The sequence below is a fragment of the Pseudophryne corroboree genome, chromosome 2 (assembly GCF_028390025.1).
Source record: "Pseudophryne corroboree isolate aPseCor3 chromosome 2, aPseCor3.hap2, whole genome shotgun sequence".
Lineage (NCBI taxonomy): Eukaryota > Metazoa > Chordata > Amphibia > Anura > Myobatrachidae > Pseudophryne > Pseudophryne corroboree.
In genome coordinates, this window is record NC_086445.1 from 266399839 (window position 1) to 266426037 (window position 26199).

At 45.8% G+C, this 26199-nt stretch overlaps 1 protein-coding gene across 2 annotated transcripts in view; it reads right to left on the reverse strand.

Annotated features, from left to right (window-relative positions):
• The window catches only part of LOC135015220 (activin receptor type-1-like), a 188597-nt gene that overhangs the window by 69150 nt on the left and 93248 nt on the right, over nucleotides 1-26199 (reverse strand). The window contains exons 7-9 of one of the 2 annotated variants that reach the window (XM_063952786.1): nucleotides 17071-17346; nucleotides 13854-14051; nucleotides 12159-12230 (exon numbers count right to left, since the gene is read on the reverse strand). In XM_063952786.1, coding sequence (XP_063808856.1) covers nucleotides 12187-12230; nucleotides 13854-14051; nucleotides 17071-17346 — 518 coding nt within the window. In that variant the 3' untranslated portion in view covers nucleotides 12159-12186. Of the gene's footprint in view, nucleotides 1-12158; nucleotides 12231-13853; nucleotides 14052-17070; nucleotides 17347-26199 lie in introns of those variants that run through there. The other variant, XM_063952785.1, reaches the window with a different exon arrangement.

Below are 26199 nucleotides of genomic sequence, written 5' to 3' on the forward strand. Positions count from 1 at the left end.
ACAGCGGAGAATAGCACCCCCGGCCCCTCTGCGCAAGAGACACCTGTACTACGACTCTTGTATCCAGGAGGGTCTGTACCACCGAATGTAGAGTGTTTGCCTTTGTCTTGTCCAACGGGACATCTGTCTGGCAAAATCGATGAGGAGGTCGGTTTTTGAAGGCTATGGCGTTAGCTCGCGTGACGACTTCCCGTACCCCAGGCATCTGAAGTGGTCTTCAACCATTCCTGGGCATACCCTAGAAGCCGGCCCCCCACCCTGGGAACCCCCAAAGGGAGGCCCGCCTCGTCATGCGCCAGGCTTATCGGTCTTGGAAGCAGGCTCTTTTGGGCTTAGGCTTACCAGGTTTGGAAGTGCGGGCCTGCTTGTTGTACGCCTGACCTTTTGCTTTACCTGAAGGACGAAAGGGGCGAAAGGAAGTACCACAATCTAATTTAAATCCTCCCCAAACAGAATATCTCCCTTAAAAGGGAGTACCTCCAGGGTTTTTCTAGAGTCCAGATCCACAGACCAGGATCTCAGCCACAATATCCAGCGAGCCAGGACTGACGTAGTAGAGGCCTTGGCTGCCAGGATACCAGCATCAGAATCCGCCTCTTTAATATAACTAGAAGCTGTGACAATATAAGACAAGCATTGTCTAGCATGGTCAGAGGAGATTTCAGCATCTAACTCCAAGGCCCATGCTTCAATGGCCTCTGCAGCCCAAGTAGCTGCAATAGTGGGCCTTTGTGCAGCACCCGTGAGGGTGTAAATCACTTTAAGACAACCCTCCACACGTTTATCCGTAGGCTCTTTTAGAGACGTGACGGTGGTGACCGGTAGAGCTGAGGAAACCACCGTCCTAGCCACATGTGAGTCCACTGGAGGAGGCGTTTCCCAATTCTTAGACAGCTCCGGCACGAAGGGATAGCGAGCCAGCATCTTCTTTTGAGGCACAAACTTCGTACCCGGGTATTCCCAGGGTTCCTGACGTATATCAATTAGGTGGTCAGAATGAGGTAAAACTTGTTTAATCACCTTCTGACGCTTGAACCTATCTGGTTTCTTAGGAGGAACGGATGGCTCGGGATCATCCGTAATCTGTAAAATTAACTTAATAGCCTCCAAAAGATCAGGAACATCCACATGTGAACTACCCTCCCCATCAGCCGTATCTGAGTCAGAACCTGTGGGGTCAGTGTAAGTGCCGTCTTCATCTGACGAGGTGTCAGTGACAGCAGTGGATTGTGAGGAGACAAGCGCTCGCTTAGAGGACCCCTTGGATGTAGGCGAGCGACGGTCTGACTTTTTAGTAGTCAGGGACTGGTTCAACTTCTTTATTTGAGCATATAACTCGTCCGCCCACAGCAGATTAGCTGCAGGGACCACAAATGGTTGCACCGGCATTGGGGGTCCCATAGGGGGTGTTAGTTTATGAACTAGCGTATGCAGAAGCGTGAAAAAAGCGGCCCACGGCAGGTCATTATTTGCCCCCGTTGCCACCGTCCCACTGGGGGGCAAGGAGCCCCCAGAACCAGAGACCAAAGCTGCTATATTCTCCTCATAGGTATCTGCAGCTTCAGCAACATCGGCAGTGTGTTAAGCCCCAAACCCCTGCGCAGTGTAGTCAGCACCAGCAGAGATAAAGGAGAGATATGGTGACTAAATCACAGAGAAAAATACGTAATACAGTATATCTTTGTGAAAATCCTATATTAGATAAAACCTGACGCACCAAGCACCCTCAGGTTATAGAATATAGGGATAGCAGGTTGAGTGAAAGACACGAAATGGACACCACACAGCTATCAAATGCACACACAAATAGTCACAGACTGTACAATGCAGAGGTTATTACTAACAATAATACTGCACTGGACTAGCTTACACAGCTATATAACAATAGATATAACAGTACACAGTAAAAACTGGATGTATATCACAGGGTAATTGTACTAGAAAACCCTGACTAAGTGCACTCTTTCTTAACTAACACTGACTAAAAAAAGGCAGGTAGAATACTTAAGTGTCTTGTAAAGTCACAGCACTGACAACCAGGTGGCTTTACATAGGAGGATTTGCCCAAGCATTCCCAGGAACAGTGAGCTGAGAGATAATGGCGCCGCAGACACAGCCAGGGAGTGAGGGAGAGACAGATATGCAGCTCCAGGGCGGGAACATTTGCAGAAAATGGCACCCTTGGGCTGGGGGAGGGGCTTCAGGTCCAAGCTCTATCCCCCTGCTGGCAAAACCACCGGGTACTGCGGGCTCTAATAAAACGGTTTATAGAGAAAACCTGACCTATCCCATGCCCTGGTGATCTAGTGGGATCGCCTGTACTGCCACAGTGTCCACCGCCAGCGCGCGCGGCCCGCCTCCCACTTACCGCGCCAGATCGCGATAAAGACCGGGTCCCGCAAGCGGGACCCACTTACCACCTCCCGAAGCGCGGCCACGCTATCCTGGAGAGCCCCAGCCGTGTGTGTCTAACGTGAAGAAAACCGGAGCCTCCGCTGTAGGTACCCGGCAACCAGGGCTCGGGAGTGTACAGCGCCGCTGGGGAGAGCCGGAGCTGCAGCCGTGAATGTCCACTGACATGTAACACTGCTGCTGACCTTGAAGTCTTCACTTTTTTCCTCAGAAAAAAAAGCTCTTCTTAGAGCTGCCTGGAGCAGCCCCTCTGTTAAGTGCCTGCTACTGCAGCACCAACTACAAAACTGAGCTCCTGTGCAGGGAGGCGGGGTGATAAAGGAGGCGGCGCTATGCATTCTGGGAACAGTCAAAGCTTTGAGCCTGTTGGTGCCTCGGATCAAGATCCTACTCTACACCCCATTGTCCATTCCTTGTGGAGCCCAGTGTACCCCGCAGCAGAAATAGGGATAGCAAGTTGAGTGAAAGATACGAAATGGACACCACTCAGCTATCTAATGCACACACAGATAGTCACAGTTTGTACAATGCAGAGGTTATTACTAACAATAATACTGCACTGGACTAGCTTATATATATAGCTATGTAGTCAATAGATATAACACTGCACAGTAAGAACTGGATGTATATCACAGGGTAATTGTACTTGAAAACCCTGACTAAATGCACTCTTTCTTAACTAGCACTGTCTAAAAAGGCAGGTAGAATACTTAAGTGTCATGTAAAGTCACAGCACTGACAACCAGGCGGCTTTACACAGGAGGATTTGCCCAAGCAGTCCCAGGAACAGTGAAGCTGAGAGATAATGGCACCCAGACACCGACAGGGAGTGAGGGAGAGACAGATATGCAGCTCCAGGGCGGGAACATTTGCGGGAAATGGCGCCCTGGGGCTTGGGGAGGGGCTTCAGGTCTAAGCCTTATCCCCCTGATGGCAAAACCACTGGGTACTGTGTGCTACTGAAAATGGTTTAGAGAGAAAACCTGACCTGCACCCATGCCCTGGTTATCTAGTGGGATCGCCTGTACTGCCACAGTGTCCACCGCCAGCGCGCGTGGCCCGCCTCCCACTCACCGCGCCGGATCGCGATAAAGACCGGGTCCCGCTAGCGGGACCCACTCACCACCTCCCGAAGCGCGGCCACGCGATCCCGGAGAGCCCCCGTCGTGTGTGCCTGACGTGAAGAAAACCGGAGCCTCCTACTGTAGTTACCTAGCAACCAGGGCTCGGGAGTGTACAGCGCCGCTGGGGAGAGCTGGAGCTGCAGCCGTGAATGTCTTCTGACATTTACCACCGCTGCTGCCCTTGTAGTCTTCACTTTTTTCTTCAAAAAAAGCTCTTCTTAGGGCTGCCTGGAGCAGCCCCTCTGTATTGTGCCTGCTTACTGCAGCACCAACTACAAAACTGAGCTCCTGTACAGGGAGGCGGAGTTATAGAGGAGGCGGCACTGTGCATTCTGGGATCAGTCAAAGCTTTGAGCCTGTTGGTGCCTCGGATCAAGATCCTACTCTACACCCCAATGCCTATCCTTGTGGAGCCCAGTGTACCCCGCAGCAGAAATGTATATAACACATCAACTTTGACAGGGGAGATGGCCCCTCTCAGCTCTGGGCCCCATAGCAGCTGCACTCCCTGCACCTATGGTAGCTATGCCTTTGGTCAGGCCCTACATATATAACATACTAATCATGTCCAATAACCAAACCCCCCACCCCTGTGTTATATACCCCTATTAAACTGAAATACTGCGTGCAACCCGGCTAAGACCCCTTTCAGAGTGGTGGCTGGTTCTGGCTTATTCCCAGGCCGGTGATGCCACTGCACATGTGACTAGTGCCGGCACTTTGAGATGATATCGCCGGCTCTCCCTATGTTATAAACGGGTGACGGGTCGCATCGGCCCGGCTTACCCATTAACACTGCACCGCGACCCGGGTCCTTCCTAAGACTAACCCTGCAAGCTAGCCGGGTTGGACTCCCAGGTCACTGGACTCGGGTTAACCCTTTTCCACTGAGTCGCTCTTGCGTTATCACAGCAATAACCAAGGTTTTTAGTGGAGTGGAAAAGGGGTATAAGACACTTTACTATTCTTCTATATGGACCTAGAAATATAAATATTTGGTAAAGGAATATTGCAAGTTACAAAGTGCTTTGGAACTCTGCAGGATGGATAATGTACAGTATAAGAGTTAAATAGGCTGCATGATTAGATCTGTGCACAGGGGAGGATTGGCCAAAGGGCCCACAGTGAAGATCCCACATGTGGGGCCTGTTTTGTTTGTAGACACGTGAGGGGTGGTGCTGCCGCCATGGTTACACAGTATACCTCTGGTGCTGCCCACGTAGGGCCACTTCTGCAAATTTTTCCAGGGCACCTTTCAGTTCCCAATCCCCCCCTGTCTGTGCAAGAGTCTCATTAAAGAAAAACTTTGTTCCAAACTACAAAATTAGCATTGGGTGGAGCTCAATGTGATCAAATAAAATTTAACATATTTGCCAGTTCCCTTGAAGCCTGACTGCAAGTTCTACTTTAGTTTATTGAACAGTACCAAGCACTTTTTTTTTTTATTTCGGGTGTAAAGAAGTCTTAAAAAAATGAAATTTAGGAGAATCAGAATAGTCACATAGATTTGGTGCATGTTATGTGTAGTTCAACAGTAGTTTAATTTTTGACATTATATTTTTGTGTTGGTGGAGAAGAAATTATCTTATATGTTTGACTGACTGTGTAACTATAGTTTTATGCGTGGTCACAAATGCTATGTGTTGCCCTTTTACCCCATGGCTACTAACAGTGAATGGAACTTGTGTTCTACATACTGTACATTGCAAAAGTATAAAGGGGTTAAAAAGAAAACCCATGACCACTGCCCAATTTGATTGGTACATTGTCTTATAGATTTGCTGCAGGGTCATGAGTTCACGTCCACATGCTTGTCTTGAACTGACAACATACAAGCATAAGAGCCACCTACTGTAGACAACAAGCACTGAATTCCACGGGATAGGTAGGTGCTTGACAGGAGTGTTTGGGGCTGATAATGGGTCAGGCACTGCAGCATACGTCTTTTGCCACTATGGCTTCTGCGACTTTATGCAAATGAAACTACAAGCCCATCACTAGTGTACATCCATGCGCCTGCATGTGCCAGGTCTGAGACACCTACTTTGAGTGTCTTCAGACGTATCTTCAGTTGCAGCATTGAAACTTGCACCAGCCTTATGGCAGATGCAGATTATACGTCTGAATATGGCCTATCTGTGTGCCCAACCACTATCAGCTGCACACCTGCAACACTCCCAATTACTGCCCAGGAATACAAAATACATTTTCAAGACATGTCTAAGACCGTGAGACTTCTCTGCATCTCAACTGCCTATTCCTCTTTCAGAGAATCCTAGACAATGGGGTATCTATAATAGGAGCAAAGTGTGCGGTGCATACGGGCCGGTGGGGGGCCCACACAGCACACAGTGCACCCATTTCTGGAATACTTGCCCTTCAGGAGTCCCACGTCAGCAGCAGCACTGCACACGTCACCGGGAAAATGGTGCTGCGGACATTTTTCCAGCATTTTACACAAGCACAGTAGGAGAATCACTGAGAAAATGGCTGCCATGACATTTTCCTAGAGTCCTGAGCATGCACACTAGTTTCTGGCACAGCGCTAGGGTCTCCTAATGACCCTAGTGCTCAGAAACTACTGCGCTGCTGGCTAGAGAGGAGGAGTCCCATATGGGGACTCCCTGATCTTAGGGCTACCTAAGTTGAGGCAGCCTACAGAAATATTTTACTATACTTATCAGGAGACTCGTGACCAGGGGCGGATTTTACCTATGGACTGCCATCCCCCCCCCCCCCTCCCTTCCTGTAGGAAGCCATTCCCTATCTAATCATCAGCCCTAACTGGCTTCTATGGGTTGCTGCCGATGCAGTTCATAGAAGCCGGTACATTCAAGCCACCGCTTGTGCACATGCACCGCTCCCGGCACCTGCTAGTTCCATTGTACAGGTGTCGGAACCCGGCTGGCAGCGGGGACCAGGGCAGCATGTCAGGCGGCGGGGACGAGGCAGCACAGTCAGCAGCAGCCCCCCTCCTCCACCCAAATAGGAGCCACAGCTGCTTGTAACTATTCAGAAAGATATAACAATTTCTCCTTTTCAACTGTTTTCCAACTTTGTTTAGTAATTAAATGTAATTCCCCTTTTCCACTGCACCCCGGGAAATTGCTGGGTCTATCAACCTGGCAATTTCCCGGTTCTCAGCTCCTTGATGCTGGTCGGGAGCAGGGTTGGGGACCCGAGAGTTAGTCCCAGGTAGGTTGTGTTTTACGCTGACCAAAATCTTGGGTTTTGTACGTTCACATGCAAGAACCCGGAATTTTGAAGTCAGTGGAAGAGGGGTATTCATACCTCCCAACTGTCCCGATTCCAGCGGGACAGTCCCGCTATTTGGACACTGTCCCACCAGCAGGCAGCAGTGTCCCGTGGGCGGGGTACAGTTGGGGGATGCTTTGATCAGCCGCTGCTCTACTCTACAAAGCATTCAAAGCAGCAGGTAGCAGTGCAAGCGCACAGCATCCATGCAGTACACAGTGGTGAGCAGGGGGCTTCCCAGCTGCTCGGGGAGCGCTGGACACCAACCCACAATGGCAAATATGGGTCCGCGCCACAAGGCCATGCCCCCCCTCACTGAGTCCTCCACACCCTTTCCGCCACGCAAGGGATTCGATTCTATGTGCTACAAGGTTGGGAGGTATGGGTATTAAAAGGGTCATTCTGAGTTGATCGCTCGCTAGCAGTTTTTAGCAGCCATACAAACGCATAGTCGCCGCCCACGGGGGAGTGTATTTTCGCTTTGCAGGAGTGCGAACGCCTGTGCAGTCGAGCGCTTGCAAAACATTTTGTGCAAAACAAGACCAGCCCTGTAGTTACTTATACTGTGCGATGATTGCTGTGACGAGTGACACGGTAATGATGTCAGATACCCACCCAGCAAACGCCTGACCACGCCTGCGTTTTTTCCAAACACTCCAAGAAAACGGTCAGTTGCCACCCAGAAACTCCCACTTCCTGTCAATCTCCTTGCGTTCGGCTGAGCGATTGGAATCGTCGCTAGAACCAGTGCAAAACCACAAAGGACTTCGTACCCGTACGACGCGCATGCGCATTGCGGTGAATACGCATGCGCAGATTAGCCGTTTTTTTCACTGATCGCTATGCAGCGAACTACGACAGCTAGCGATCAACTCGGAATGACCCCCTAAATGCATTATCTTACACAATATAACATGCTGTGCATACTAGTGTATGTAAAGAAACCTAGAAGATTTCTTTTTTAAATGCTACGTATTTTGGAAAGAAAATACATAGCAATGTGATGAACCCCAAAATGCCAAAATAGACTCAGCACAGGGTCAAATAAAAAGGCCTTACTAGTCTGTACTCTCGCTCATACCTCCCAACATGACCCTCTCCAGTAGGGACACAATGCTCTGCTCCTGGACTTTTCTCTTAATGTGTGATAGCCCACCCCTGTGTTGAACAGGCTAATGGATAAGAAAGGTGTTTCAGCACAGGTGATGGCAATCATACATTAAGAGGGAAGTCCAGGAGCAGAGCATTCTGTCCCTCCTGGAGAGGGTCACGTTGGGGGGTATGCTCTCGCTGCTTGTAATGCATTAGCATTCTTTCTTTGTGTGTGTGTTTTTTTTTGTTAATTAATATTTGGCTCATTTCTCTCCCTTCTGCTATTAACACCCACCACACATCCAGCTTCTTTATTGTTGGAGGAATTGTGTGGGTGATAGTCAGACTCCGTATCCGCGTTGTGACTGCACTGCAGACTCAATGTCAAAAGTAAAACAATGGCCGGCACTACTCTGCACATCCCAACATGCATTGTGTGCTCTGCTGCCACTCTGTTATGGGGGAAATTGTCCTGTGTTTCAGATTTATGGCAACAGGCTGCAGGAAGCATGGCAGCTTTCCAAGCTCCTCTCTGATGCTGCTAGTTTTCTAATCAGTGTTGAATAAACAGAGTGCTGATTGAATGTAATGGCTGCTTTAATCATGGACCTGGGTGCTGACACCAGATTACAGTGTTTATAATTTACAGCTAATCCTTTGTGGAAAACAAAACCAGTTGAAATCAAAGGACTGATTAGCAGGCCCGTAGTGTCCGTTTTGTTCCAATGGAGGAGGCAAGTTCTGCCGTGTCAGATTATTTTGACTAAGCAATTAATTGAAATGTGTAATAAAAAATGATTTACTTGTGTGGATGTGTGAAACGAAACACAGGTCCATGCAAGCTGCCACATATCTGAAATAGAGGATTAGTGGCATGGTATGAATGTTTTACAAGATGTAGCAGCTTACTCCTAATACCCTATTAACACATTACAATTAGAGATAAGCGAACCGATTCAGAATCTGGATTAGTGCACATTTTGCTGAGTTATGCAATCCAAGATGATCCGCTGTTCAAATGAAGCTTTATCTCTGCATTTCCTTCCACTTTAATTAATAAAAGCAACATCACATATATATATATATATATATATAAACAGTTGTTTGTAAAAGCATTCAATCCCCTCTAAACGTAAAGTGATTTGTCTGTATTACAAATGACGATCAACGCTTACACAAATGATTCCAGACAATATTTTATTATGAACTGGTAGGCTCCTAAACAGTGGTGTATCTACAATTGATGCAAGGTGTGTGGTACACATGAGTCCCTGGGTCCAGGAAGGCCCACCCTGCACACCCTACACCATACTTGCCTACCTGACCCTCTCCATGAGGGAGAAAATGCTCTGTTCCACCTGAGGTGAGCTAGTTAATTGATAAGAAAGGTGTTTCACTACAGGTGATGGCAATCATACATTACCAGGAAAGTCCAGGAACAGAGCATTTTCTCCCTCATGGAGAGGGTCAGGCAGGCAAGAATGCCCTACACCCATTTCTTGAATACTTACCCCTACGGAGTCCCACGTCAACGGCAGCAGTGTTCCTAGTGACCCTAGTGCTCAGAGTCTTCTGAGCTGTTGGCTAGAAAGGAGGGCGCCCAGACGGAGACTGTCACAGGCCCCCTTCTCACTTGGGTGTGGATCATTAGATCTACTGTACATGCAAAAGGTTTACAGTCGACTACTAATGGTTGACATGGATTAGGTTGACAGGGTCAAAAGAAGGTAAACAGGGTCATTAGGCGACATGAAAAAGATAGACAGTAGTAAAGGTAAACTGGGTCAAAAGGTCGACACAAAAAATTTCACACCATTTTTAAGTTTTTTTGGAGTCACTTTCGCGTCAGAGCACATGTAACCCAGATTAATGTTCCCTTTGCATGGCTCATTTCCCTCAGGTTACTATTCTCAATCGTAATCCATGTGGATGTAAAGTATGAAAAAGTTGATGAAAATGCTAAAACCGTAAAATAAAGCTGCATCGACCATATGTGCGTTGACCATATGTGTGTCGACCATTTGAACATGTCGAGCTTTTGTACCTATCAACCTTTTACATGTTGACATATTGACCACGTCGATCTTTTCACCATGTCAACCTAATGCATGTCGACCATTAGTGATCGACCTGACTACTGACATTTTCATGGTCGACCTACAGTCCGGATACCTCACTTTATGCACACCTGCTCTTAAAATGTGTTTTTAAACTCGTGATTTGTCTTCAGATGTTTTTTAGACAAATAAAAATTGAAAACAGATCAATTTTTGTCTCATCTGACCTCAAAACCTTTTCCCACATTTTGCTGGGTCACACTGATGGTTTATGGCAAACTCCAGGCGTGCTTTCATTTTGTTTTTCTTAAGTGGTGTCTTCCTTCTAGTCACCCTCTCACACAGATCAATTGTATGCAGAGCCCTTGATATGGTTGACTGTGCACGGCAGGGCCGAAACTAGGATTTTCATCACCGGGGGCAAGGCAGTAATTTGGCGCGCCCCCCCCCCCCCCCCCCCCCCCCAAAAAAAAAAAAAAAAAAAAAAAGCAAAACAAACCAAAAACAAACCCTGTCAGACTAAATAATTAGATTATCAAACATTTTTTTTAAAAAGGGGATACTATTGGACAATCTTCTTCTGTGTCCCTCAAATGCCCTATGTGTCACATGCACCTCCAGCAGCGTGTTCAAATACATGCTCCTCTGTGTGTCCCCATACATTGCACTATATCATTACACTTCATCAATGCACTACATTCCCCTATCCCTTGCACTACTATACTACATCCCCTACACGCTGAACTACATCACTACACTACATGCCCCTATACACTGCACTACATACCCTATATGCTACACAACATCACTATACTACATACCCTTTTATGCCACACCACATCAGTGCACTACATGCCTTGTATTCTGCACTACATACCCTATATGCTACACTACGTCACTACACTACATCCCCTTATATTCTACACCTCATCAGTGCACTACATACCCCTATATACTGAAATACATTACTACACTACATACATCACTACACTACATTCCCCTATAAACTACACCAAATCCCCCCATCTGGGAGGCAAAGCGGAGGTTGATACAACTGGGAGCACAGTGCCGATAATAAAGTCTGTCTTTAAACTCACCACAAAGCTGCTGTAGAAATACTCGGTGAGATTTGGAGGTTATTCAGGCTCTAAGTTTCCACTGTCAAGTGTATAGCTAGCAAAGTGAACCTTTGATTTCTGTAACATAGGTGACTGCACCAACAAGCATAAGCCTGGGGCAGTGTGTCCTCTCAATGTGGTGTAGCCTGTAGCTTGATATCGGTGGGTGCTGAGCAGTCAGCCGGGATCATAGCCTGCTGAAAAACATAGCACCAACAGCTCGCTTCTATAGCTTGTAAGGTGCACCACACGCTAGTCGCAACACTGCATGGCAAAGAGAGTTTGAGACAGTAGCCGGCATAAGAGAGATCCCAGGTACTGGAGCTCACCCGCACAGCGTCGGAGCCAGCTCCGGGCAGACAGGTGGGTCAGAGACACTGCCCCGGGAGCCATCTGCTATCTCACTGGACCAGCACAGCACTGCCCATATAAAAAAAACACAAAAACCCTGCTCCTTTGCAACTCCTCAGCGCACCCTCAAATCCTGCACCCAGGGCGCATGCCCCCTTAGCCCCCCCTAGTTACGGCCCCGGTGCACGGTCTCAGCCACTGAACTCTGTAGCTCCATTAAAGTGATGGTCTCTCTGTGGCTTCCCTCACAAGCCTCCTTGCTCTGATGCTGAGGGACAGTCCTGTCTAGGTAGTGCCTGCATGGAATAATGCAGCTTTCATTTCCTCACAATTGACCCAATAGTGTTCAATGGGCTATTCAAGCACTTGGATATTATTTTGCAGCCTTTCTTCTCTTGTGCATGTCTATTACTTTATCATACCTCCCAACATGACCCTCTCCAGGAGGTACACAATGCTCTGCTCCTGGACTTCTCTCTTAATTTATGATTACCATCACCTGTGCTGAAACACCTTTCTTATCCATTAACCTGTTCAGCACAGGTGATGGCAATCATACATTAAGAGGGAAGTCCAGAAGCAGAGCATTGTGTCCCTCCTGGAGAGGTCATGTTGGGAGGTATGTTTTATCTTTAATGCTCTTTGTTCTTCATTTTCATAGACTTCCTACATATTTGCAGTATGACCAGTGCTGTTTGAAGTGAACTAGGGGGTATTTTATTGATAAAAGCTTACTTCTTTTTTTTTTTGGGCCAGTTGTTCCACCAATATCTTTCATCAGTGTACGTACTTGGAGCCTCCACAGCACAGGGGTTGAATACCTATATAAGCAGAATTTTTCAGTTTATTTTAATCTGTAGACAGATAATGAATTATGAGTTTGAAAATTTACTTTAAGAGCCAACTGGTTTGCAATAAAAATACTGACTGGAACAATCTGTGTAAGTATCATTTGAAATACAGACAAATCTGTACAAATACAAATATATATGCCGTGGAATATCAAGTAGACTGTCAGGTTAACAATGATCACATTTTTATTCTCTTAATATACTTCTCATTAGTGTATTGACACGGTAAAGAGGACATAAGAGCTATGTTGGCCTACATTGGACCATGCATACATTTTAATGTACTTCGAGATGTGCCTAGATGGCTTTAATAGCACGTCATTGAAATTAGTGATTAATGTCCAAGTACTGTGGTGGAAAAAAAAACAAATATGTGTAGCCTCATTCCCTTTCCCTTGAAATTCATATCCCACAAAGCCAAATGCCATTTTTTGCATAATAAATTAAATGTTTTACTAGGGCTATCCTGTACTTTGCCTGGAATATCCCAATCTGCCCATGTTCACCCTCAGCTAGCTGTACCCATAATAAGAGGTAAGTATTTGCTGGTATGGCAATTAACACCATCTTGAAAAGCTACTGTACATTTGCAGGGGCTTAAGATTGACATGCAAGAATGGATAGTGCACTTTCATATTTATGATCCAACTTATCTCAGATGGCAGTAAAGAGCCATACGTCAGTACGTGTGACATACACAGGGCACCTTCCTTGTAGTTACTAGAAAAGTTATTGCTAATTAGTAATATGGACCTGGCATAGGCTGGACCACCTCAGCTCACCCCCGCCCCATCCGCCCGCCACTATACTTACCCCTTGTTTTGGCACACTGCTTTCACTGAGCAGTGGAGACAGATAACTGCAGATTATTACATAGCTGTTGTTATTATTATTACCTAGTAATATGGACCTGGCATATGTCGGCTCCTGCTCTGCCCCCGATCTGCCCCCACTCAATCCTATGGAAGCCCCTTTGCCTGACGGTTTATTTTAATATATCCAGACAATCTTTCAATTCTTATAGCAGAGATAAGCAGCCATATTAAATTCTAATAATCGAGTCTAGAACCCAATAACATATAAATAAGCCCCAAGGTGGTGAGCTATGGAGGAGAATACTGATAATGTTATTGTTATGAAGACAACATACTCGGCAGCAATTCCTCTTTTCTTCAGTTATACACACGTCACTGTGGCTTAGAAAAATTAATGTGACTGAGTGATTAAGATATGAGCGCATTACAGAATGACATTGCTTGGCAATATACCGTAGTTGATGGGGCTGTTTGAAGATAATGGTCATTACGACCACTGCGGTGGTGATTTGTATCCAATCAGTACATTCATCTGCCATTCTATTAGGAAAGGCAACTTAGATGTCATTCCATTGAAAAATTGCTGTTTTTTGCATTCAGCCTGGTGTTCAGTACATTACAGAAGCTCTGTTTGCATTACACTTGTACTTAGAGAGAGAGAAATAGGAAGGTATCAGTCTTAATGCTTCCAGAGGAATATCCAGCTCCCCCTAACAGCCATAGTACCAGCTGCCCCTGCTCACAAATAAGAGAATGATTTTGCAGGCATAAAACTCACCATTTATAATTGTTCTTCTACATATTTCCCACAACACTAATCCATACGCCCATACATCTGTCTGTTTGTATGATTCAAATGAATCTGTGCGTATGGTTTCATCCAGGACTTCAGGTGCCATGTAACGTTTGGTGCCAACTCGCGGGTTATTACCAATATCAAGGTAATCCCCATTCTGAGAGTGTACCACAGCAAGGCCTAAAACATAAACATTTATTTGTTATACATTCTTACATACATGGATAAATTCTTAAAACTATTATATAGTAGTACTGTACCAAGCAAAACAAAACTAGATTTTACATGTGGAATATAATATTTACTGATACACACACTGACAGTAACATACTGACACACACACTCACAGTGACATACTGATGCACACACTCACGGTAACATACTAATACACAGACTCACGGTAACAGACTAATCAGTGGCGTAAGTTCATCACAGTCGCCCGGAGGCAAGATAAATATTGGTGCCCCCCTATTTCCCATATTAAGATAAACATATGTATGTGTGTGTGTGTGTGTGTGTGTGTGTGTGTGTGTGTGTGTGTGTGTGTGTGTGTGTGTGTGTGTGTGTGTGTGTGTGTGTGTGTGGAGTGTTCTGAAAACAATTTATATACTGTATTTATACATTTAATTATATTTTATTTTAAATCACACGTTTCTTAGCAGTCATACCCAGGATTAGAACCCATGACCTGTTACACTAACAGCAGACACTTTACTGATGGAGTTATTTTGCTCCTGTAGAGGAAGCATGAGAATTCTAACTATATGAAGTTACGTGTAATTGTCAGAGAAGTATCTTCATATAGTTAAAATTCTTATATTTCCTATACAGGAGCAAATAGCTTCATCAGTAAGGTGTCTGCTTCCAGTGTAATAGGTTGTGGTTTCTAATCCTGGGTGTGATACTTGTAAAATTAGTATATTCATTATAATAAAGAGGGTGTGATTTGTAAAGTGCAGGGACCAGTGAGGAAGTCGGCCACTGAAGAGACAGCGACAGCTATCAATTAATTTAATTCAATGGTGTCACGGATGGGAGGAGAGGTGCCCCCCTTCAGAGCAGGAGCCCGGCGGCAGATGACTCCGTTGCCTCCCAGAGCTCTGCCTCTGATACTAATACACAGACTCACGGTAACATACTACTACACACACTCACAGTTACATACTGATACACACACTCACGGTTACATACTGATACACACACTCACAGTAACATACTGATACACACTCACAGTGACATACTGATACACACACTCACGGTAACATACTAATAAACAGACTCACGGTAACATACTGATACACACACTCACAGTGACATACTGATACACACACTTACGGTAACATACTAATACACACACTCACAGTAAAATACTAATACACAGACTCACGGTAACATACTAATACACACACTCACTGTAACATACTAATACACACACTCACAGTAACACACTAATACACACATTCACAGTAACATACTGATACACAGACGCACAGTGACATACTACACACTCACAGTGACATACTGATACACACACTCACAGTAACATACTAATACACATATTCACAGTAATATACTAATACACACACTCACAGTAACAAACTGGTACACACACTCATAGTGACATACTGTTACAAAGACTCACAGTGGCATACTAATACACACACTCACAGTAACATACTGGTACACAGACTTCACAGACTTACAGTGAGTGAGTGTGTGTACCAGTATGTTACTGTGAGTGTGTGTATTGGTATATCACTATGAGTCTGTTTTAGTATGTCACATACGTCGGGATGTAATGGAGTCGGAGATCGCCCGGAGGTGCGGGATGCCGGCCAATCTCAGACTTTTTTTTAAAGGGGCAATCACATACAAGGCATGGTTTTGCCTTGTAAGTGATTGCCCCTTTAAAAAAAAACTCAGAGATGGGCCGGCATCCGGCACCTCCGGTGGTCTCAGACTCCATTACATCCCGACGTATGTGACATACTAAAACAGACTCACAGTGACATACTAATACACACACTCACAGTGACATGCTGTTACACAGACTCACAATGACTTACTAATACACAGACTCACAGGGCGGAATGCAGCAAAGTTAAATCTGCGGTCAAACCTCAGAAAATGCAGTTTTCAGAGGTTTGGACGCTTTTCTCATATGCACCAAGCTCTGGAATGTATCTTGGAAGTGGTGTGCAACGCCATCTTTAGATGGCATTGCCCAATAAAGCCAATGGTCTTCTTTTCGAGTTTCCTTCCTGAGAGGGATCCAATCGGATCCCTCCCAGCAACCTCCACGAATCACGTGTCAATCAACACATGCGCAGAATTACTCCCGGTTCCTAAACCCCAAACTCCTTCTATCACAAAGGACAGCTCTTATCGCAATTTTCTTCAAGCATACAGCATTAATATCCATAGGCCCTCTCCCCAGCACATGGATATTTTGTCTTTCTACTACATCACAATGGTGCACCTACTCAATACTTCCTCATTCTTCACTACCCATCTCATCTACTGGTGCACACTTCTGCTCCTCCACCATCTTGTACCACCTTACATGGAAATGTACTGCACTGTATTTTTGTGAATCTTATCAATAGCTATTTAGTGCTATTTAATGCCTGATTCAGGTCCCTACGCCAGCTGTACTTTGGTTAGTACTTTGCGCATGTGCTGGACCCGTACTCTGCATGTGCAGTACAGGACCTGCGTCATTGGGCACACTATGGCTGCAGACATCAAGAAGTTGACAGTCTGCAGTCTTTTGGAGGTGGGGAGGGGCGGCGACAGCAGCTGTTTCACAAAATGGAGATGTGTTGCCTCCGTTTTGTGGGAATGCCGAGGTCAGGATCTCCATTTTCCGATGGAGCTCTGGCGGTTGGCCTGTGTGACCTCATGGGTCACTCAGCCGAATAATGGTGGCATAAGTGACCCGATGCTGTGTCCTCTGACGTAGCACCGGATCACAAATGCATGCAGGAGGTGTCTACTTAGAGGTGTCTACTTATACCAGACGCCTCCTGCTGCATTACCATATCTGTGCACCCATGCTGCTTCCAAGTAAGCAACAGCGATGCTCCCTCCAGACACATCTGAATCAGGCCCCTTGTCTTTTAGTGTTAGGGATCTTTTAGGTTTAAAATACTACATTCTTCTGCTAGATTTGGCCTTATCTTAATTCTAACATAGTCACCTAGGTCTGCAATGCAGCATTGTTTGTTGGCCTTTACTAGGATGTTCCTGCTCTTCAGGTCTCTGTGTGCGATGGCAGGTTTTCCTTGGGTGCCAAATATCTCCACGTGAAGGTGCACCAACCCACAGATAATGGACACCGCTAACTGCAAGCATTCTTCAGGATCAATAGTCGTCCTCTGGAGATAGTCATATAAAGACCCATTGTCATAGTAGTGCGTGATTAGCCAAAGCTGTGTGCTGGAGTTCCGAGACGTCATATCAGATGCAATAAAGGCTGAAAAATAAATAGTCATTTAAATAATAATGACATTTGTGTCATGCACCGTGTCATACAAAAAGCAGGATAGTCCCTGCACACTAAAGTCACATTTCCCAAATGAAATGCCTAATGTGAATTGTTCATGTATTTCCTTTGTTACATTTGCCCATGTGTTTTAGATGATGACCATTTGTGTCAGTGAAGAACTCCCATTTATGTAATTACATACACATCAGGCTCTCACTGCAAGGCCAGTATCTGCATGGGCAGGCAGAGCGATTGCTCAGGACCTTTTTATACCACCTGACACCCATTTCTTGTGGTAGTGCTGGGTTCCCATTTACTGCCGCAGCTGGCCCAGCTATTCCTATTTTTGTTGGAGGAGTTGTCTGCTATTTGTTAATGGCTTCAAGTGCCAGCCCTAGAAAAGGATAGTGCAGCAGAGGTAGTTGTGTAGGAACGTGCCAGGATCAGACAGCTGTTGCTACTGTAAGGTTATGCAGTCTCTCTGGCAAACTCGGCTTTCATGCTACAGCAAGTGGCTAGATTACATGAAACTGACTTCAGGCATCGGCCTCTGCTTTTATTGGGACTAAGCTGCATATTCTTGTAGATAAACACATTTCAATCACTGGGCGGGATGTACTAAATGGAAAATGCAGTAAACCGCCTGTTTACAGCATTTTCCTGATATACTATCCCCCGGCCGCCAGGTCAGTGCCGAGGTGGGGTATCGCCAGCAACCCCATAGAAGCCAATGGACTTCTCTCCACAGCACTGTGTGAGGGATCCATTCGGATCCCTCCCAGCATGCCTCGCGCCTGCCCCCGTCACCCTGCGCATGCGCAAGCTGACTCCCGGGGGCCGAATCCTGGAGGTCAGGCTGCCGCTGCGCATCGCGGAGGACAGCTGTCCTCTGCAATGCTGATCACATATGTAAGTACATATGCCATCAGCATCGTGACGATGGGCGATGGGCGATGATGTACATTAGTACATCCCACCCAGTGAGGTATCTGTAATAAAAAGCTGTATACACACACAAGTTATACTTAACAAAAGCAATCTCTCTTTGATTACTTCAATAAATGAGGCTAAGCTAAGTAGTATTTTCGGAGAAAACTGAAATATTTAATTTGATGAAAAGAGTGAAGGTTGGACTTTTATGCAGAGCATTTGTTCTCAGACCTAGATACACATCCAGCATGCAGAGGCGACTCCTGGGAATCCATAGAAAGATACACCGGTACAAACAATGGCGTTTGTAGGTGCACACCAAGAATCTGATGCAGAGCTGGAAGTAAATTGGGCATACATTTCTCAAAATACATATATTCGTCATACACAGAAATGTACACATCTACACACTGCCCCTATACATCCACTTGTGAGAAGTCGTCATCACTATCAGTGTGCGTTTGCATCAGCCCTATACTTGGTGCAGCATGCACTTGCACCAGACCGATCCTTGCAGCAGCGTGCCCTTGCACTAGGCATGTCCTTGGTGCAGCGTATCCGGCCCCGCCCCCTGAAATGTTCCGCAGTATCTCTCCTGAAGGAGACACCGTAGATTATCATTTACATTTAAATACAGAGAGCATTTAAATACTGTATCTGAAAAAGTATTGCTTTTAATTTAAATATCATCTAACAAGATAGTGGACTTTAGGCCTGATTCAGGGTGGATCGCATAAGCAATCCAACCTGCATTTTCCCGATGGACGGTAAACTGCACATGCGCAGGACTCATTCTGCCGCAATCCTTACTGAATTAGGCCCGTTATGTGATTTGATAATATTTAATTAATTTATATTTATTTCTATTGTTAATGAACATTCCGTCATTATCTATACTTACTCATGATCCTATCATTGGTCCTCATTCCGACCTGATCGCTAGCAGGCTACTTTTAGCACTGCTGCGATCATGTAGTCGCCGCCTACAGGGGAGGGGGGACTCGCTGTGCAGGGCTGCGCTCGCTTGTGCAGAGAGCTGTACAAACAAAAGTTTGTGCAGTTTCTGCACAGCTCAGGACCGCTGCGATCATCCGGGACGGAGCTGATGTCAGGATCCCTCCCTCGAAACAGTGGGGCACGCCTGCGTTCGGAAGGACACTCACTGAAAATGATCAGTTAATGCCTCCTATCAATATTCTTCCGGTCGTTGGTGCGATCGCTTTCTTCGTTAGTTAGTTCTGTTGTTCCCTGATGACGCTCCTGCGCATTGCGGTCACGACGCATGCGCAGTTCAGACCCGGTCGCACCGCTGCGAAAAACTGCCGCATGCGATCGGGTCGGAATGACCTCCATTGACATTTAACTAGAACTTAGACCCCAATTAATTTTCAAATGCATCACTGAGTAGGCAGCTAAGGGCTCAAACACTAGAGGTGAGCTGGAAACAACAGACTTTTACCTGTGGCACTGTCAGCTACATGGGCCACATAGTGCACACTTCTAGAATGCCTATGTGATCTGTATGGTCAAGTATCTCCCATACTAAGGTCCTAGGGGGTCATTCCGAGTTGTTCGCTCGGTATTTTTTTCTCGCAATGGAGCGATTAGTCGCTAATGCGCATGCGCAATGCCCGCAGTGCGACTGCGCCAAGTAAATTTGCTATGCAGTTAGGTATTTTACTCACGGCATTACGAGGTTTTTTTCTTCGTTCTGGTGATCGTAATGTGATTGACAGGAAGTGGGTGTTTCTGGGCGGAAACTGGCCATTGTATGGGTGTGTGCGAAAAAACGCTACCGTTTCTGGGAAAAACGCGGGAGTGGCTGGAGAAACGGAGGAGTGTCTGGGCGAACGCTGGGTGTGTTTGTGACGTCAAACCAGGAACGACAAGCACTGAACTGATCGCAGATGCCGAGTAAGTGTGGAGCTACTCAGAAACTGCTAAGAAGTGTCTATTCGCAAATTTGCTAATCTTTCGTTCGCAATTTTGATAAGATAAGATTCACTCCCAGTAGGCGGCGGCTTAGCGTGTGCAAAGCTGCTAAAAGCAGCTTGCGAGCGAACAACTCGGAATGAGGGCCCTAATTCAGACCTGATTGTAGCAGCAAATCTATTAGCAAATAGGCAAAACCATGTGCACTGATTTATTTGGGTGAGGTGTGTTTAAACTGAAATCTAAATTGCAGTGTAAAACTCAAGCAGGCAGTATTTACCCTGCACAGAAACAATATAACCCACCCAAATCTAACTGTTCTCTGCACATGTTATATCTGCCCCACCTGCAGTGCACATGGTTTTACCCATCTGCTAACAAATTTGCTGCTACGATCAGGTCTGAATTAGGCCCTAAGGCCCTTATTCTAAGTCGAACGCTGCAGCATCCGTGTTTGTGTCTTTTGCCGGTTTAGCATATGTGACTTTATGCTAATACCAGCAAAAGGACTTGCCTGGTGTACATCCACCTCTCTAAGGGCGGGATGTACTAAAGCAAAAATGCGGTAAAACCCCCGAAAACGGGGGTTTTACCGCATTTTCATATTTACTAAGACCCTACCGCAGCGTTTTCGGCGTCCAGGGTTTCGCCATCTCTGGATGGCGAAACCCTATAGAAGCCTATGGGCTTCTTTTCGCCGACCGCCGCAACCCGCCGACACCGTCGACCCCCGCCGCAGACGCCGACCCCCCTTCCCCCTGGCTTACCTTCCTCCAGGCTGCCCTGGACCCGGAAGGTAGTGTCCTCCTCCCCCTAGCAACGCAGCCGGACGTCCTTCCGGCTGGCTGCAGGGGGGAGGAGGAGGTGCCGGGGGCAGCCTGCTGCTGCTTCCCGGCATCTAGCCAGTGTGGGGACCCCGGGGAGGTGACGGAGACCCCCCGCAGACCACCTAACAGGTATCGCGGGGGGCCTCCGTCACCGCATCACGATGTTGATCGCATATGTTAGTACATATGCGATCAACATCGCTGCGGTAACCGGCGAGGGGCGGCGATGTATGTTAATACATCCCGCCCTTAGTGTGCAAGCACTCAGACATCTACTTTAAGTGACTTAAGAGGCTGAAAAACAGCTTGGTACAAGTTTAGACGTAATAATGAGTTGCACCATCAAACCTAGAACACAACATGCCCATATGATGTTACATTGTCGTGCGCCTGAAATGTCACCTTCCAGCCACCACCCATCTCACTTGTAACTGCAGCTATGTGCATACACTGGATGGCACAGTCCTAAGCCGGTTCAAATCATTTCTCACAGGCAGGTCACAGAGAGTATCGTCTGGAGTATACTTATCACCATCAGTGCCATTGCCATGTGGTGTCCCACAAGGTTCTATACTATCCCCCATGCTTTTTACAGTATACATACTCCCACTGGGGGAAATAATCAGGTGCCACGGCCTGGTCTACCACTGCTATGCAGATGACACACAACTGCACTTGTCCTTTGCTCCGGGCACTGATAGCCCAATAGCAACCCTAAATGGCTGTCTAGCTGAGCTCCAGAAGTGGATGAGTACCAGTTGGCTGCGACTGAACCCGGATAAAACAGAAGTCCTTATGATAGGACCGCAACATCAAAGGACAAGACTACAGCATAGCCAACCAACTGGACTTACACTTGGGGATTCAGTATTACAAACCACTGAACGTGTGCGGAATCTTGGCGTTGTCCTGGATGGTGGCTTTACACTTAAACATCAGATATCAGCCACAATCAAATCCTCATTCTTTCACTTGAGGAACATAGTCAGAAGATGCTGGCAGCATTAGAGATGTGAACAAGCCCTCGGGTGAAACCAGTTATCTGACCACTGAATATGTGTTAATGCCGCTGTCAATTTGGATAAACAGGACCAGCATGCTTGAATGAAAATGCACACTGTACCAGCTATTACACCTAGATGCAGAGCCGGCCCTAACCAATATGATGCCCTAGGCAAGATTTTGGCTGGTGCCCCCTAGCACCGCCGCTAGTTCTTCAAGAGATGCTTGGCATGAGTCAGCTGGCAGCTCTGCTAACGTCGGGCACCTTTTGTTTATGAAAATGCATCTTATTTGCATTACTATGTGGCTAGAATGCACAAGCAGCTTCTGCTGATTAAAATGATACCCAGCATGCCTGTGCAACTGCAGCTGTATCTGCATACGAAATGCTACATTACAGTGATTTCCAGGAATACACGCAAGTTAGCATTTCATATGCAGATACAGCCGCAGTCACACACAGAATATAGGCATGCCGCATATCATTTTAATCAGCAGGCGCTGCTGGTGCCCCTAAGCATACCAAATGCCCTAGGCATTTGCCTAGTTTGCCTATGCCTAAGGCCGGCTCTGCCTAGATGGAGGTAGCACTTTTTTCTCCTTCAGCCCTCTCTCATTTCTGAATTGCGACGTGACACCCTGCAATGTCATTTGATATCAGGATGTCAGCTACACTCTAAAAGAAACAGCAGAAGGGCCCTTTACTTTCCTTCATACCAGCAGAGGTCCGGCTATACTCTCATCCACCCTCCGCTGATTTAACCTGATTTGCCAGGTGATCAAGAGGGTGAGAAAGTAGATATCAGCAGGGACAAGATCTGCTGGATTATTCTCTACTCAATCCCTCTTTGATATCGTCTATGTGATACCATTTGCATTGAGGTCATTAAGCTTATATTGCTGGTGATATTATTTGCTGGATGCTCACATGATATTATTTGGACTATAAGCAATGCTATGAGAATTTTTTGAATTGATTAATATATGTGATACAGTAAAGAGGTACAGTGTCAGTTAAAAATGTTGTGTTTTATACTGTTCTGCAGTATCTTACAATCTGAAGGTTTATGATACATTGCTGTTGAATTAGGAGCAGCAATTGCACAGGATAAGTGCCCAAAGAGGTACAGAGTCAGTTAAATATTTTGTACTTTATACTGCTATACTGTTTTCTTGAAAGTATACTTGATCCATTGCTGTCTGATTCAGGAGCAGTTATTCTGCTACTAAAGGGAATTATTCTCTGGCATTCAAGGAGTGAGAATTGGGAATTGACAGTTTGTTTCTAAGCTGAATGTTGTTCTAGATGGAACCATAACAATACTATTTCCATATCTTATTTGCCAAATAGCATTTTTTGGGACTTCTTTATCTGTGGTGTATATTGAACAAGCCCAATGGGCGTTCTAGTGATTATTACATAATATTGGAGTGTCCTCTCTAAGCGCATGCAATTAATCTAACAATCAGGACTCATTACAGTCCGAATAATATTTTGGTCCCTAAAATCCACGCATTATTTATAATGTACCTGCACAGGTTTAATCAATAAATTATTGAAACCTATATGGCATTTATTCGCTGTCCAGGAACATAGTTTTCCCCTTTTTTATGTGTATGTGTGTCTGTGTTGTTCCTCTTATTTTAATGCATATCTAATAAATAGTAGATTTTAGACTGATCAATATTGATACCGTTCTGGACTCTTTTTCCTATTATAGTTAAGAGTGACCCCAGTATAGAGTCTTCTTTTTTTCCTCGCACCACAATACGTTTGTTTTTTTCTGACTCTGGGGAGCACCACCAGTCCCTGTATTATTGATTTTGCTGACATAAAACATCAGCCATCAAATGAAAGGAATTTGGTTATTCATTTGTTATTCTATCTCCTTATGCAATTCTAAGCATTCCTACTCACCCTAGAGGGTTAATAGGGCTAGGAGTGATCGTGTGCGGTAAAACCCATCCTGTTGTTTATGAACATGGGTGGTCATTCCGAGTTGTTCGCTCGTTGCCGATTTTCGCTATGCTGCGATTTGTTGCAAATTGCGCATGTGCAAGGCACGCAGGGCGCATGCGCTTAGTTATTTAACTAAAAACTTAGTAGATTTGCTGTGGATTCTGCGGCGCTTTTCAGTTGCACTGCTGATCGGTAAATGATTGACAGGAAAGTGGCGTTTCTGGGTGGAAACTGTGCGTTTTCCGGGAGTGTGCTAAAAAACGCAGGTGTGTCAGGGGAAAACGCGGGAGTGTCTGGAGAAACGGGGGAGTGGCTGGCTGAACGCAGGGCGTGTTTGTGACATCAAACCAGGAACTAAACGGACTAAGCTGATCGCAATCTCTGAGTAGGTCTGGAGCTACACAGAAACTGCAAAGAATTATTTATTAGCAATTCTGCTAATCTTTCGTTCACTATTCTGCTAAGCTAAGATACACTCCCAGAGGGCGGCGGCCTAGCGTGTGCAATGCTGCTAAAAGCAGCTAGCGAGCGAACAACACGGAACGAGGGCCATAGTTAGAATCAAGCACTTAATTCCCTCAGATGATCTGCCAAAAGTCATACATGCATTTGTATCATCTCGATTAGACTCCGGTAATGCCCTCTACCTTGGTCTCCTAGCAAAATAATTGCACCGCTTACAGCTGGTGCAAAACACAGCGGCCAGGCTATTAACCAACCAGCCCTGTTCTAGCCACATAACACCCATACTCTATTCCCTTCACTGACTGCCTGTAAGATGGCGAATCATCTTCAAGATTGACTTACTGAGTTTCAAAGCACTACACGACCAGAGCCCAAGGTACCTGAAGCAGCTTCTGATCCCATACTGCCCCACTCAATTACTACGTTCTGTAGATGAAGGAGTTTTAGCAGTACCTAGAATCTCTCGTAATTCATCTGGGGGTTGAACTTTTAGTCATGTGGCTCAGACTCTATGGAACTCACTTCCCCGCACAGTGCGAGAGGCCCCAACTATAGAATCCTTCAAAAGTAGACTCAAGACTTTCCTGTTTACTCAAGCATTTCCATAATGTCCCTTTTAGTATCTTCATGCTTCTGTATTTTATGAAAAGCTGTACTTTATTGTTTCTGTACTATGGGCCTAATTCAGACCTGATCGCTAGGATGCATTTTTTGCATCCCTGCGATCAGGTAGTCGCCACCTACAGGAGGAAGGGGTAGTTGATGTGCAGGGGTGCGATGGCTTTTGCACAGAGCTGCACAAACAAATGTTTGTGCAGTCTCTGCACAGATCAGGATTTACTCTTCCACTGCGACGATCTGGAGCTGACGTCAGGCATCAAACGCTTGGACACGCCTGCGTTTTCAGTTGACTCCCACAAATGGCCTCCTCCTATCAAACTTCTTGCGATCGCCGGTGCGATCGCTTTCGTCGTCCTTCCCGTCTCTGGCCGGTGTTCCCCGTCGCTGGCGGGGCCTCACGCCTGCGCATTGCAGCTCCGCTGCATGTTCTGCTGTGCGAAAAAGCACAGCAGCGATCGGGTCTGAATGACCCCATCTATCATGCTATGTATCTGTTAAGCGCTTTGAGTCCTATAGGAGAAAAAGCGCTAAATAAATAAAATTATTATTCTACACTCCATGGGACGCATAACCTTGTGCGACTTTATAGTGACTTAGTCGTGAACCGCATTGCATGCGACTACATGTTCTAGTTCAGGTGCTTTCAGATACTCGGTGGATATGGTTCTTTTTGGGATTAAAGATCTCTTCCTCAGAAGGAAGACACAGCTAATAACACCGGGGTGAAGGGCAGTTACAACGCATTTCTTAGTGGGAATCTGAGACAAGGAGGTTGCATAAAATGTTCCAGGGTTATATATATATATATATATATATATATATATATATATATATAAAACAGGTTGAACTTGATGGGCAATTTACACACACACATATATATTATATATATATATATATATATATATATATATATATAGAAAACAGCTCTATCCCATACAGCGGCACTCGGAGACTGGTTCAAAAAGTGCAGTAAAGTGCTTTTAATATGTCATAATAACAATTTGCAGTCCAACGTTTCGGGGTGTAACCCACCCCTTTGTCAAGGTGAGCAAACGAAAAAACTTTTCGTTTGCTCACCTTGACAAAGGGGTGGGTTACACCCCG